Source organism: Crinia signifera, chromosome 2, assembly GCF_055691185.1.
Source record: "Crinia signifera chromosome 2, ASM5569118v1, whole genome shotgun sequence".
In the NCBI taxonomy this organism is placed as follows: Eukaryota; Metazoa; Chordata; class Amphibia; order Anura; family Myobatrachidae; genus Crinia; species Crinia signifera.
The window spans coordinates 6,725,789-6,742,478 of NC_139218.1; the positions used below are offsets into that span (position 1 = coordinate 6,725,789).

General features: G+C 56.7%; 1 protein-coding gene across 1 annotated transcript in view; it reads right to left on the minus strand.

Moving 5' to 3' along the window:
• Positions 1-7,533, minus strand: part of FSTL1 (follistatin like 1) — a 39,693-nt gene extending 32,160 nt beyond the window's left edge. The window contains exons 1-2 of the mRNA XM_083170640.1: positions 7,360-7,533; positions 7,230-7,286 (exon numbers count right to left, since the gene is read on the minus strand). Coding sequence (XP_083026766.1) covers positions 7,230-7,286; positions 7,360-7,362 — 60 coding nt within the window. The 5' untranslated portion in view covers positions 7,363-7,533. The remainder of the gene's footprint in view (positions 1-7,229; positions 7,287-7,359) is intronic.
• Between the last annotated feature and the right edge of the window lie 9,157 nt (positions 7,534-16,690).

A 16,690-nucleotide genomic window follows, 5' to 3' on the forward strand; every position in this document is an offset into this window, starting at 1 on the left:
ACATCACACTTACAGCCGACACGAATAACTATTACCAAGCTCGCTGCTAAAGTGTAACACTGTGTCCTAGAGGTCTGAGAGGGGCATAGTGCATCCTAGAGGTGAGGGAGGGGGTATAGTGTGCCCTAGAGATCAGAAAGGGGGATAGTGTGTCTTAGAGGTCAGGGAGGGAAACATTGTGTCCTAGCAGTCAAAGAGAGGGTATAATGTGCCCTAGGGGTCATACAGAGGGTATAATGTGCCCTAGAGGTCAGACAGAGGGTATAATGTGCCCTAGAGGTCACGCAGAGGGTATAATGTGCTCTAGAGGTCATACAGAGGGTATAATATGCCCTAGAGGTCAGACAGAAGGTAGAATGTGCCCTAGAGGTCAGGCAGAGGGTATAATGTGCCCTAGAGGTCAGGCAGAGAGTATAATGTGCTCTAGGGGTAATACAGAAGGTATAATGTGCCCTAGATGTCAGGCATAGGGTATAATGTGCCCTAGAGGTCAGACAGAAGGTAGAATGTGCCCTAGAGGTCAGGCAGAGGGTATGATGTGCCCTAGAGGTCAGACAGAAGGTATAATGTGTCATAGGGGTCATACAGAGGGTATAATGTGCCCTAGGGGTCAGGCAGAGGGTATAATGTGCCCTAGAGGTCAGACAGATGGTATGATGTGCCCTAGAGGTCAGGAGAGGGTAAGTGCCCTAGAGTTCAGACAGTGGGTATAGTGTGCCCTAGAGGTCAGGAGGGGGTATGTGTCCTAGAGGTCAGAGCTAGGGTACAGTATAACACTAGGACAGGAACACCGGGGTACAGTACAATAAAATAGGACAGTAATACGGGGGTACAGTACTGTACGTGACAAGAACATAGGAATGCAGCATAATATATAGGACACATCCGGATGAGCATGGCTTGGTATGTATGCTGTGTACAGTACACTGGGATAGTAACACAGGGATACAGTATAATATATGACACATCTGGAGGAGCATGGCTCTGTATGTATGCTGTGTACAGTACACTGGGATAGTAACACAGGGATACAGTATAATATATGACACATCCAGATGAGCATGGCTCTGTATGTATGCTGTGTACAGTACACTGGGATAGAAACACAGGGATACAGTATAATATATGACACATCCAGAGGAGCATGGCTCTGTGTGTATGCTGTGTACAGTACACTGGGATAGTAACACAGGGATACAGTATAACATATGACACATCCGGATGAGCATGGCTTGGTATGTATGCTGTGTACAGTACACTGGGATAGAAACACAGGGATACAGTATAATATATGACACATCCGGATGAGCATGGCTCGGTATGTATGCTGTGTACAGTACACTGGGATAGTAACACAGGGATACAGTATAATATATGACACATCCAGAGGAGCATGGCTCTGTATGTATGCTGTGTACAGTACACTGGGATAGTAACACAGGGATACAGTATAACATATGACACATCCGGATGAGCATGGCTCGGTATGTATGATGTGTAAAGTACACTGGGACAGTAACACTGGGGTACAGTATAATACAGGACATATATGGATGAGCATGGCTCGGTGCGTAGGCTGTGTACACAACACTGGGACAGTAACACAGGGATAGTGTATAATATAGGACATATATGGATGAGCATGGCTCGGTACGTAGGCTGTGTACACAACACTGGGACAGTAACACAGGGATACAGTATAATACAGGACACATCCAGATGAGCATGGCTTAGTACATAGGCTGTGTACAGTACACTGGGACAGTAACACGGATACAGTATAATATAGGAGACTTCCGGAGGAGCATGGCTTGATATGTATGCTGTGTACAGTACACTGGGATAGTAACACAGGGATACAGTATAATATATGACACATCCAGATGTGCATGGCTCAGTACATACGCTGTGTACAGTACACTGGGACAGTAACACAGGGATACAGTATAATACAGGACACATCCGGATGAGCATGGCTCTGTATGTATGCTGTGTACAGTACACTGGGACAGTAACACAGGGATACAGTATAATACAGGACACATCCGGATGAGCATGGCTCTGTATGTATGCTGTGTACAGTACACTGGGACAGTAACACAGGGATACAGTATAATACAGGACACATCCGGATGAGCATGGCTCGGTACGTACACTGTGTACAGTACACTAGGATAGTAACACAGGGATACAGTATAAAATATGACACATCCAGATGAGCATAGCGCGGTATGTACACTGTGTACAGTACACTGGGACAGTACCACAGGGATACAGTATAATGCAGGACACATCCGGATGAGCATGGCTGGGGATGTATGCTGTGTACAGTACACTGGGACAGTAACACAGGGATACAGTTTAATACAGGACACATCCGGGTAAGCATGGCTCAGTACGTATGCTGTGTACAGTACACTGGGACAGTAACACAGGGATACAGTATAATACAGGACACATCCGGAGGAGCATAGCTCGGTACATCGGCTGTGTACAGTACACTGGGACACAGTATAATACAGGACACATCCAGATGAGCATGGCTTGGTACGTATGCTATGTACAGTACACTGGGACAGTAACAGAGTGATAATATTATACATTATAATACAGGACACATCCGGATGAGCATGGCTCGGTATGTACACTGTGTACAGTACACTGGGACAGTACCACAGGGATACAGTATAATACAGGACACATCCGGATGAGCATGGCTCGGTACGTACGCTGTGTACGTAATACTGGGACAGTAATACAGGACACATCCGGATGAGCATGGCTCGGTACGTATGCTGTGTACAGTACACTATGTATTCCCTGCACAGTGCTAGGTATATACTGGAATTTCTGTACACTGATCTCCCATGATATAAATCCTGGAGAATGTGAGCACACTGCAGGCGCTGCTTAATCCCTGTAGCCAAAACATGCATCAGCCGTGCCGGGCAGTTGGAGAGGCCCCTATGGGGGATATCAATGGCGGTACTGCCAGAGTTACATGTCCTGCTGCACTGTACTAACAGACGATGTGTGTGCCTGTGTATTAGGAGGATAAGAGATATCTGTGTATTAGGATGAGAGGAGATATCTCTGTATTAGGAGGATTAGGATACACTGTATACATCCCGGCCCGCACACTGTATACATCCCGGCCCGTACACTCTATACATCCCGGCCCGTACACTCTATACATCCCGGCCCGTACACTGCATACATCCCGGCCCGTACACTGCATACATCCCGGCCCGTACACTGCATACATCCCGGCCCGTACACTGCATACATCCCGGCCCGTACACTGCATACATCCCGGCCCGTACACTGCATACATCCCGGCCCGTACACTGCATACATCCCGGCCTGTACACTGCATACATCCCGGCCTGTATACATCCCGGCCTGTACACTGCATACATCCCGGCCTGTACACTGCATACATCCCGGCCTGTACACTGCATACATCCCGGCCTGTACACTGCATACATCCCGGCCTGTACACTGCATACATCCCGGCCTGTACACTGCATACATCCCGGCCTGTACACTGTATACATCCCAGCCCTTTTTGGGACGCTGCTTAAAGCATTAATTGCTCCCGGGCACAGAAAGTGCCCATCGTGCAAGTGGCAGCCAGAGTCTTGCGTGCCCATATAACGGAGGAGCCCTGGCCTTGTACCCACTACAGGATGTCACTGACCCCCTGGCATTATATCACGGAGACGTTTCCCGTGATACACAATGTGCCCGGTCTTGTTGGCAGTGTTTTATATTGTTACAACGAACAATAGCCCCAAATAGAGAGAGCGAGGATGTGATCCGACCTGTGCGCTATACGCAGAGACGGCGACGGGTGGTAAGGGGCTTATTCACTAAAACACTCACTAACAGATGATCTTTCACAGTAAATGTGTTTTATCACGGTAAGTAAATGTACCCCTGAGATTCTCATGTCCATGACATCACGTATAGGATTCAATGATGCCATCACTAACCAGCAGAATTACCATAAACAGGAAAAGGACAATAAACTCAGCTGCTGCGGGAATGGGAACAATCTGTGGAACTCGGGCATGGGGCTGGACATGGGGCTGGACATGGGGGGGGGGGGACACAGTCCGCTAACAGGGAACCAGATGGTCCTTATATACACTCTATGTATCAGTACACAAGCAGCGGCCACACACACGGACACGTCCCCGGACACGCCACATTACCCGAATCATCTAACAACAGCTGTGTTTGTGGAGAGGGGTCCCTGCTCCTCGCACCTGGACCGTCCTGGTATGTCACACAATGACACCCACCCTGGGGTGTTTGCTGTGTAAACAGGTGTGATGTCTCGTAAACCCACAACAAAGGCCAGCTCATGTATTACACTCCCAGCTGGCACATAACTGGTTAACACATGTGTACAGTACATGTAATACCCAGTCCCCGAGCATGACTCCACATCTGGGCTGCGCCTACAAACCGCACCCTCCGGGGAGACCCCCATTCCATCTGCGCTGTGTCCCGGCCAGAGGCTGAGTCACTGGGACAGAGGGTGGAATATCTTCGACGGGGTCTGCTGGGGGCACCGCACCCACATTTCAGAGAATGAGTATAACATATAATCTGGGGACTACTGGGGCACCGCACCCACATTTCAGGGACTGAGAATATAATATCTCATCTGGGGACTACTGGGGTACCGCACCCACAATTCAGGGACTAAGAATATAATATCTCAGCTGGGGACTACTGGGGTACCGCACCCACATTTCAGGGACTGAGAATATAATATCTCAGCTGGGGACTACTGGGGTACCGCACCCACATTTCAGGGACTGAGTATAACATATAATCTGGGGACTACTGGGGTACCGCACCCACATTTCAGGGACTGAGAATATAATATCTCATCTGGGGACTACTGGGGTACCGCACCCACATTTCAGGGACTGAGAATATAATATCTCAGCTGGGGACTACTGGGGTACCGCACACAAAGTTTAGGGTGATTACAGCTAGCATACCGCCAGGACATCACACACAAATATGTTACATAAAATGGGAAGAGTCTAAGTGACTGGTGTGAGGACCACAATAATCTACATGACATTCCTTGCTGCCCCAAGAGCTTACAATCTAGGTATGTACTCTGCAACATGGCAGTAGAGATGGTTTGGTAGAAGACAGTATATACAGAGGACTTGTCCCCTGGGCCCAGCTGTGACTGCTGACGGCTGGTATGTGGTACCAGGGCAGGGGATATGGAAGAATGGGTCAGTACAGTCATGCACTCGGATTCCTGTACAGACATATGTCCGGCAGCTTCCTGAGCATCATCACCAGAATCACAGACGTTCCCAATAACCCTTCCTGCGCTGGCTGCCCCCCCCCCATGCAATCAGCTCTGTGGCACGGTCTAACAACACAGGCGACTTTATAAAGTGTTCTGGCGCCAGAACAACTTTATAAAGTGTATGAACCCCCTCAGCTCTCAACAGGGATAATGTCATTATTATAACACTGTACCGGAGCTGTGTGGGCTCCTGTATATATGTGATATACACAGAGGCATATACCACCCGTCTGCCCCTCACGTAACCCCTGGTGTGCCAGCCTGGTGGGACCACTTCCATAACTTGCTGTCTGGGCCTACAAGCTCCCAGTTCTCCAGCATAATACCAGTACTCAGAGCTGTGCCAACCACGTATACAGTGTCCCCCCCCAACAGCACTTCCACAGGGGCCCCTGTACCCAGCGACCACGTACCATGCCCATTATTCCCCCGTAATCCCCAAAACAACACTACCACGGGGGTGCCTGTACCCAGCATATATACCATGCCCATTATCCTCCCACCCACGTGCCATGCCCAATATCCCCCTATACAACACTACCACGGGGGTGCCTGTACCCAGCATATATACCATGCCCACTATCCCCCCATAGTCCCCAATACAACACTACCACGGGGTGCCTGTACCCAGCATATATACCATGCCCACTATCCCCCCATAGTCCCCAATACAACACAACCCACAGGGGTCATTGTAACCGCCACATATACCACACATGCAATTACCACCCAGGGGCTAGATGAGAGCAGCCTCAGTGCAACTTCCAGCAGTGACACAGGGGACGGGGTGACCCAGGAGGTCCCAGATATAACCCCTGGAAGAACGTACAAAAGTAGTAATGTCCACCTGATACTGCTACATGGTATATACAGGTACTGGTACATGGTATATACTGATACTGGTACATGTATATACAGGTACTGGTACATGGTATATACTGATACTGGTACATGGTATATACTGATACTGCTACATGGTATATACAGGTACTGGTACATGGTATATACTGATACTGCTACATGGTATATACAGGTACTGGTACATGGTATATACTGATACTGCTACATGGTATATACAGGTACTGGTACATGGTATATACTGATACATGGTATATACTGATACTGCTACATGGTATATACAGGTACTGGTACATGGTATAAACTGATACTGGTACATGTATATACAGGTACTGGTACATGGTATATACTGATACTGGTACATGGTATATACAGGTACTGGTACATGGTATATACTGATACTGCTACATGGTATATACAGATGTCACACTGATACTGCTACATGGTATATACTGGTACTGGTACATGGTATATACTGATACTGCTACATGGTATATACAGGTACTGGTACATGGTATATACTGATACTGCTACATGGTATATACAGGTACTGGTACATGGTATATACTGATACTGGTACATGGTATATACTGATACTGGTACATGGTATATACTGGTACATGGTATATACTGATACTGGTACATGGTATATACAGGTACTGGTACATGGTATATACTGATACTGCTACATGGTATATACTGATACTGCTACATGGTATATACTGATACTGGTACATTGTATATACTGATACTGATACATGGTATATACTGATACTGATGCATGGTATATACAGATGTCACACTGATACTGATACATGGTATATACAGATGTCACACTGATACTGATACATGGTATATAATGATACTGGTACACGGTATATACTGATACTGATACTCGGTATATACAGACGTCACTGGCACGGCAGGGCCCACCCCGACTACAGCCCCCCCATTTTCTCTGCAGGAGAGGGGTACACTAACACCCCGTACCCCGGGGGTCCCAGGAATGCGGGTCAGCACTTACCAGAGCCTGGGAGCAGGACAGGGCCAGGGCCAGCAGCAGGGGGACGGTCCTCAGGAGCTGGGGGCACAGACAGGAGGTTAGTGGGGGGCACCGGGCAGAGAGGGTGGGGGTTGGGGGGTGCGGGGCTCACCATGGTGTCAGGCTGGGGGCTGATGGTGCAGACAGGACCGGGATCTGCTCTCTGCTTCTTCCGCGGAGAGTATTGTCCTGTCCGGGCTGCGCTGCTGTAACTGTATCCCAAATCCTGTCCTGCCCCCCTCCTCCTGCTGTATCCCCTCCCTGTGTCCTGCCTCCATCCTCCTCCTGCTGCTGCTGCATCCCCTCCCCGTGTCCTGCCCCCCTCCTAATCAACCCCAACCAACCAGCCCCCTCCTCCTCCTGCTGCTGCATCCCCTCCCCGTGTCCTGCCCCCCTCCTAATCCACCCCAACCAGCCCCCTCCTCCTGCTGTATCCCCTCCCTGTGTCCTGCCCCCATCCTCCTCCTGCTGCTGCATCCCCTCCCCGTGTCCTGCCCCCCTCCTAATCAACCCCAACCAACCAGCCCCCTCCTCCTCCTGCTGCTGCATCCCCTCCCCGTGTCCTGCCCCCCTCCTAATCCACCCCAACCAGCCCCCTCCTCCTGCTGTATCCCCTCCCTGTGTCCTGCCCCCATCCTCCTCCTGCTGCTGCATCCCCTCCCCGTGTCCTGCCCCCCTCCTAATCCACCCCAACCAACCAGCCCCCTCCTCCTGCTGCTGCATCCCCTCCCCGTGTCCTGCCCCCCTCCTAATCCACCCCAACCAGCCCCCTCCTCCTGCTGTATCCCCTCCCTGTGTCCTGCCTCCATCCTCCTCCTGCTGCTGCTGCATCCCCTCCCCGTGTCCTGCCCCCCCTCCTAATCCACCCCAACCAACCAGCCCCCTCCTCCTCCTGCTGCTGCATCCCCTCCCCGTGTCCTGCCCCCCTCCTAATCCACCCCAACCAGCCCCCTCCTCCTGCTGTATCCCCTCCCTGTGTCCTGCCCCCATCCTCCTCCTGCTGCTGCATCCCCTCCCCGTGTCCTGCCCCCCTCCTAATCCACCCCAACCAACCCCCTCCTCCTGCTGCTGCATCCCCTCCCCGTGTCCTGCCCCCATCCTCCTCCTGCTGCTGCTGCATCCCCTCCCCGTGTCCTGCCCCCCTCCTAATCAACCCCAACCAGCCCCCTCCTCCTGCTGTATCCCCTCCCTGTGTCCTGCCCCCATCCTCCTCCTGCTGCTGCATCCCCTCCCCGTGTCCTGCTCCCCTCCTAATCCACCCCAACCAACCCCCTCCTCCTCCTGCTGCTGCATCCCCTCCCCGTGTCCTGCCCCCTCCTAATCAACCCAAACCAACCAGCCCCCTCCTACCACTGTATCCCCTCCCCGTGTCCTGCCCCCATCCTCCTCCTGCTGCTGCATCCCCTCCCCGTGTCCTGCCCCCCTCCTAATCCACCACAACCAGCCCCCTCCTCCTGCTGCTGCTGCATCCCCTCCCCGTGTCCTGCCCCCTCCTAATCCACCCCAACCAGCCCCCTCCTCCTGCTGTATCCCCTCCCCGTGTCCTGCCCCCTCCTCCTCCTGCTGCTGCATCCCCTCCCCGTGTCCTGCCCCCTCCTAATCCACCCCAACCAGCACCCTCCTCCTGCTGTATCCGCCCCCCGTGTCCTGCCCCCATCCTAATCCACCCCAACCAGCCCCCTCCTCCTGCTGTATCCACCCCCCGTGTCCTGCCCCCATCCTAATCCACCCCAACCAGCCCCCTCCTCCTGCTGTATCCGCCCCCCGTGTCCTGCCCCCATCCTAATCCACCCCAACCAGCCCCCTCCTCCTGCTGTATCCGCCCCCAGTGTCCTGCCCCCATCCTAATCCACCCCAACCAGCCCCCTCCTCCTGCTGCTGCATCCCCTCCCCGTGTCCTGCCCCCCTCCTAATCAACCCCAACCAGCCAACCCCCTCCTACTACTGTAACCGCCCCCCGTGTCCTGCCCCCATCCTCCTCCTGCTGCTGCATCCCCTCCCCGTGTCCTGCCCCCCTCCTAATCCACCCCAGCCAGCCCCCTCCTCCTCCTGCTGCTGCATCCCCTCCCCGTGTCCTGCCCCCATCCTCCTGCTGCTGCTGTGTCCCCTCCCCGTGTCCTGCCCCCTCCTAATCCACCACAACCAGCCCCCTCCTCCTGCTGCTGCATCCCCTCCCCGTGTCCTGCCCCCTCCTAATCAACCCCAACCAACCAGCCCCCTCCTAATACTGTATCCCCTCCCCGTGTCCTGCCCCCTCCTAATCAACCCCAACCAGCCAGCCCCCTCCTACTACTGTATCCCCTCCCCGTGTCCTGCCCCCATCCTCCTCCTGCTGCTGCATCCCCTCCCTGTGTCCTAACCCCCTCCTAATCCACCCCAACCAGCCCCCTCCTCCTCCTGCTTCTGCATCCCCTCCCCGTGTCCTGCCCCCCTCCTAATCCACCCCAACCAGCCCCCTCCTCCTGCTGTATCCCCTCCCTGTGTCCTGCCCCCCTCCTAATCCACCCCAGCCAGCCCCATCCTCCTCCTGCTGCTGCATCCCCTCCCCGTGTCCTGCCCCCATCCTCCTGCTGCCACTGTGTCCCCTCCCCGTGTCCTGCCCCCTCCTAATCCACCACAACCAGCCCCCTCCTCCTGCTGCATCACCTCCCCGTGTCCTGCCCCCATCCTCCTGCTGCTGCATCCCCTCCCCGTGTCCTGCCCCCCTCCTAATCAACCCCAACCAACCAGCCCCCTCCTCCTGCTGCTGCATCCCCTCCCCGTGTCCTGCCCCCTCCTAATCAACCCCAACCAATCAGCCCCCTCCTACTACTGTATCCCCTCCCCGTGTCCTGCCCCCATCCTCCTCCTGCTGCTGCATCCCCTCCCCGTGTCCTAACCCCCTCCTAATCCACCCCAACCAGACCCTCCTCCTCCTGCTGCTGCATCCCCTCCCCGTGTCCTGCCCCCCTCCTAATCCACCCCAACCAGCCCCCTCCTCCTGCTGCATCCCCTCCCCGTATCCTGCCCCCATCCTCCTGCTGCTGCTGTGTCCCCTCCCCGTGTCCTGCCCCCTCCTAATCCACCACAACCAGCCGCCTCCTCCTGCTGCATCCCTTCCCCGTGTCCTGCCCCCCTCCTAATCCACCCCAACCAGCCAGCTCCCTCCTCCTGCTATATCCCCTCCCTGTGTCCTGCCCCCATCCTCCTCCTGCTGCTGCATCCCCTCCCCGTGTCCTGCCCCCTTCCTAATCAAACCCAACCAACCAGCCCCCTCCTACTACTGTATCCCCTCCCTGTGTCCTGCCCCCATCCTCCTCCTGCTGCTGCATCCCCTCCCCGTGTCCTAACCCCCTCCTAATCCACCCCAACCAGCCCCCTCCTACTCCTGCTGCTGCATCCCCTCCCCGTGTCCTACCCCCTCCTAATCCACCCCAACCAGCCCCCTCCTCCTGCTGCATCCCCTCCCCGTGTCCTGCCCCCCTCCTAATCCACCCCAACCAGCCAGCCCCCTCCTACTACTGTACCCCCCCCCGTGTCCTGCCCCCATCCTTCTCTTGCTGCTGCATCCCCTCCCCGTGTCCTAACCCCCTCCTAATCCACCCCAACCAGCCCCCTCCTCCTCCTGCTGCTGCATCCCCTCCCCGTGTCCTGCCCCCCTCCTAATCCACCCCAACCAGCCCCCTCCTCCTCCTCCTGCTGTATCCCCTCCCTGTGTCCTTCTCTCCTCCTAATCCACCCCAACCAGCCCCTCCTCCTTCTGCTGCATCCCCTCCCCGTGTCCTGCCCCCTTCCGAATCCACCCCAGCCAGTGCCCCTCCTCCTTCTGCTGTATCCCCTCCCTGTGTCCTGACCCCCTCCTAATCCACCCCAACCAGCTCTCTCCTCCTCCTGCTGTATCCCCTCCCTGTGTCCTGACCCCCTCCTATTCCACCCCAGATTGCCCCCTCCTCCTCCTGCTGTATCCCCTCCCTGTGTCCTGCCCCCTCCTCCTCCTGCTGTATCCCCTCCCTGTGTCCTGCCCCCTCCTCCTGCTGTTGTATCCCCTCCCTGTGTCCTGCCCCCTCCTCCTGCTGCTGTATCCCCTCCCTGTGTCCTGCCCCCTCCTCCTGCTGCTGTATCCCCTCCCTGTGTCCTGCCCCCTCCTCCTGCTGCTGTATTGCCTCTCTGTGTCCTGACCCCCTCCTAATCCACCCCAACCAATCAGCCCCCTCCTCCTGCTGCTGCATCCCCTCCCTGTGTCCTGCCCCCTCCTAATCAACCCCAACCAACCAGCCCCCTCCTCCTGCTGCTGTATCACCTCCCCGTGTCCTGCCCCCCTCCTAATCAACCCCAACCAACCAGCCCCCTCCTCCTGCTGCTGCATCCCCTCCCCGTGTCCTGCCCCCCTCCTAATCAACCCCAACCAACCAGCCCCCTCCTACTACTGTATCCCCTCCCCGTGTCCTGCCCCCCAACTCCTGCTGCTGCATCCCCTCCCTGTGTCCTGCCCCCCTCCTCCTGCTGCTGCATCCCCTCCCCGTGTCCTAACCCCCTCCTAATCCACCCCAACCAGCCCCCTCCTACTCCTGCTGCTGCATCCCCTCCCCGTGTCCTACCCCCTCCTAATCCACCCCAACCAGCCCCCTCCTCCTGCTGCATCCCCTCCCCGTGTCCTGCCCCCCTCCTAATCCACCCCAACCAGCCAGCCCCCTCCTACTACTGTATCCCCTCCCCGTGTCCTGCCCCCATCCTTCTCTTGCTGCTGCATCCCCTCCCCGTGTCCTAACCCCCTCCTAATCCACCCCAACCAGCCCCCTCCTACTCCTGCTGCTGCATCCCCTCCCCGTGTCCTACCCCCTCCTAATCCACCCCAACCAGCCCCCTCCTCCTGCTGCATCCCCTCCCCGTGTCCTGCCCCCCTCCTAATCCACCCCAACCAGCCAGCCCCCTCCTACTACTGTATCCCCTCCCCGTGTCCTGCCCCCATCCTTCTCTTGCTGCTGCATCCCCTCCCCGTGTCCTAACCCCCTCCTAATCCACCCCAACCAGCCCCCTCCTCCTCCTGCTGCTGCATCCCCTCCCCGTGTCCTGCCCCCCTCCTAATCCACCCCAACCAGCCCCCTCCTCCTGCTGTATCCCCTCCCTGTGTCCTTCTCTCCTCCTAATCCACCCCAACCAGCCCCTCCTCCTTCTGCTGCATCCCCTCCCCGTGTCCTGCCCCCTTCCGAATCCACCCCAGCCAGTGCCCCTCCTCCTTCTGCTGTATCGCCTCTCTGTGTCCTGACCCCCTCCTAATCCACCCCAACCAGCCCCCTCCTCCTCCTGCTGTATCCCCTCCCTGTGTCCTGCCCCCTCCTCCTGTTGTATCCCCTCCCTGTGTCCTGCCCCATTCCTCCTGCTGTATCCCCTCCCTGTGTCCTGCCCCCATCCTGCTGCTGTATCCCCTCCCTGTGTCCTGCCACTCCTCCTCCTGTTGTATCCTCTCCCTGTGTCCTGCCCCCTCCTCCTGTTGTATCTCCTCCCTGTGTCCTGCCCCCTCCTCCTGTTGTATTCCCTCCGTGTCCTGCCCCATTCCTCCTGCTGTATCCCCTCCCTGTGTCCTGCCCCCATCCTGCTGCTGTATCCCCTCCCTGTGTCCTGCCACTCCTCCTCCTGTTGTATCCTCTCCCTGTGTCCTGCCCCCTCCTCCTGTTGTATCCCCTCCCTGTGTCCTGCCCCCTCCTCCTGTTGTATCCCATCCCTGTGCCCTGCCCCCATCCTCCTGCTGCTTCCCAATCCTGTGTCCTGCCACCCCTCCTCCTGCTGTATTCCCTCCCTGAGTCCTTCTCCCCTCCTAATCCACCCCAGACAGCCCCCTCCTCCTGCTGCTGTATACCCTCCCTGCGTTCTGCCCCCCTCCTAATCCACCCCAGCCAGCCCACCTGCAGCAGGATCAGGACATGCAGCAGGGCAGCCGAGAAGGGGGGTACTAATTACCAAAACCCGGGCTTGCTGGAGGGGCCCGGCAGGGGCCCTGGTCCGACCCCTCCCTTCCCCCTCTGCCCCTCACAGGCAGCAACAGCAGCACACACTTCTACAGCATGTGCTGTGCTGACAGCAGGCTCAGCACGAGCATCTCACTGACAGCGTGTCAGTGTAAGCACAGCACATGCCGTAGGTGTGTGCTGGTGCTTGTGCTGAGTTTAGAGTTTTTAGAGTTTTCTTTCTCCCCCTCTAAACATTTTGGGGGTGTGGCCTTGCACAGGAGGTGGCCACACCCCCAACACTTAGGCCACTCCCCTAAAAATTTTGCCAGGGCCCGGCATTCCTCTTGACTGCCCTGCACGCAGCAGCAGGATCAGGACACGAAGCAGCAGGATCAGGACACAAAGCAGCAGGATCAGGACACGCAGCAGCAGCAGGATCAGGACACACAGCAGGATCAGGACACACAGCAGCAGCAGGATCCGGACACACAGCAGCAGCAGGATCAGGACACACAGCAGCAGCAGGATCCGGACACACAGCAGCAGCAGGATCAGGACACGAAGCAGCAGGATCAGGACACGCAGCAGCAGCAGGATCAGGACACACAGCAGGATCAGGACATGCAGCAGCAGGATCCGGACATGCAGCAGCAGGATCAGGACACACAGCAGCAGCAGGATCAGGACACACAGCAGCAGGATCAGGACACGCAGCAGCAGGATCAGGACACGCAGCAGCAGCAGGATCAGGACACGCAGCAGCAGGATCAGGACAGGCAGCAGCAGCAGGATCAGGACACACAGCAGCAGCAGGATCGGGACACGCAGCAGCAGGATCAAGACACGCAGCAGCAGCAGAATCAGGACATGCAGCAGCAGGATCAGGACACGCAGCAGCAGCAGGATCAGGACACGCAGCAGGATCAGGACACACAGCAGCAGGATCAGGACACGCAGCAGAAGCAGGATCAGGACACACAGCAGCAGGATCAGGACACGCAGCAGCAGCCGGATCAGGACACGCAGCAGCAGCAGGATCAGGACATGCAGCAGCAGGATCAGGACACGCAGCAGCAGCAGGATCAGGACACGCAGCAGCAGCAGGATCAGGACACGCAGCAGCAGCAGGATCAGGACAGGCAGCAGCAGCAGGATCAGGACACACAGCAGCAGGATCCGGACACACAGCAGCATCAGGATCAGGACACGCAGCAGCAGCAGCAGCAGCAGGAACAGGACATGCAGCAGCAGCAGGATCAGGACACACAGCAGCAGCAGGATCAGGACACGCAGCAGCATCAGGATCAGGACACGCAGCAGCAGCAGGAACAGGACATGCAGCAGCAGCAGGATCGGGACACACAGCAGCAGCAGGATCAGGACACGCAGCAGCAGGATCAGGACACGCAGCAGCAGCAGGATCAGGACACCCAGCAGCAGCAGGATCAGGACACGCAGCAGCAGCAGGATCAGGACATGCAGCAGCAGCAGGATCAGGACACGCAGCAGCAGCAGGATCAGGACACACAGCAGCAGGATCAGGACATGCAGCAGCAGCAGGATCAGGACACGCAGCAGCAGGATCAGGACACGCAGCAGCATCAGGATCAGGACACGCAGCAGCAGCAGGAACAGGACATGCAGCAGCAGCAGGATCAGGACATGCAGCAGCATCAGGATCAGGACACGCAGCAGCATCAGGAACAGGACACGCAGCAGCAGGATCAGGACACGCAGCAGCAGCAGGATCAGGACACACAGCAGCAGGATCAGGACACGCAGCAGCATCAGGATCAGGACACGCAGCAGCAGCAGCAGGAACAGGACATGCAGCAGCAGCAGGATCAGGACACACAGCAGCAGCAGGATCAGGACACGCAGCAGCAGGAACAGGACATGCAGCAGCAGCAGGATCAGGACACAGAGCAGGATCCGGTTATGCAGCAGCAGGAACAGGACACGCAGCAGCATCAGGATCAGGACACGCAGCAGCAGCAGGAACAGGACACAGAGCAGGATCCGGGCATGCAGCAGCAGGATCAGGACACGCAGCAGCAGGATCCGGACATGCAGCAGCATCAGGATCAGGACACGCAGCAGCATCAGGATCAGGACACGCAGCAGCAGCAGCAGGAACAGGACACAGAGCAGCAGCAGGATCAGGACACGCAGCAGCATCAGGATCAGGACACGCAGCAGCAGCAGGATCAGGACACACAGCAGGATCAGGACACACAGCAGCAGCAGGATCAGGACACGCAGCAGCAGGATCAGGACACGCAGCAGCATCAGGATCCGGACATGCAGCAGCATCAGGATCAGGACACGCAGCAGCATCAGGATCAGGACACGCAGCAGCAGCAGCAGGAACAGGACACAGAGCAGCAGCAGGATCAGGACACGCAGCAGCATCAGGATCAGGACACGCAGCAGCAGCAGGATCAGGACACGCAGCAGCAGCAGCAGGAACAGGACATGCAGCAGCAGGATCAGGACACAGAGCAGCAGCAGGATCAGGACACGCAGCAGCATCAGGATCAGGACACACAGCAGCATCAGGATCAGGACACACAGCAGCAGCAGGATCAGGACACGCAGCAGCAGGATCAGGACACGCAGCAGCAGCAGGATCAGGACACACAGCAGCAGCAGGATCAGGACACGCAGCAGCAGCAGGAACAGGACATGCAGCAGCAGCAGGATCAGGACACAGAGCAGCAGCAGGATCAGGACACGCAGCAGCAGGATCAGGACACGCAGCAGCATCAGGATCAGGACACACAGCAGCAGCAGGATCAGGACACGCAGCAGCAGGATCAGGACACACAGCAGGATCAGGACACACAGCAGCAGCAGGATCAGGACACGCAGCAGCAGCAGGATCAGGACACACAGCAGCAGGATCAGGACACGCAGCAGCAGCAGCAGGATCAGGACACGGAGCAGCAGGATCAGGACACGCAGCAGCAGGAACAGGACATGCAGCAGCAGGATCAGGACACAGAGCAGGATCCGGGCATGCAGCAGCAGGATCAGGACACGCAGCAGCATCAGGATCCGGACACGCAGCAGCAGCAGGATCAGGACACGAAGCAGCAGGATCAGGATACGCAGCAGCAGCAGGATCAGGACACACAGCAGCAGGATCAGGACACGCAGCAGCAGGAACAGGACATGCAGCAGCAGCAGGATCAGGACACAGAGCAGGATCCGGGCATGCAGCAGCAGGATCAGGACACGCAGCAGCATCAGGATCCGGACACGCAGCAGCATCAGGATCAGGACACGCAGCAGCATCAGGATCAGGACACGCAGCAGCATCAGGATCAGGACACGCAGCAGCATCAGGATCAGGACACGCAGCAGCATCAGGATCAGGACACGCAGCAGCATCAGGATCAGGACACACAGCAGCAGGATCAGGACACGCAGCAGCATCAGGATCAGGACACGCAGCAGCAGCAGGATCAGGACACGCAGCAGCAGCAGCAGGAACAGGACACACAGCAGCAGCAG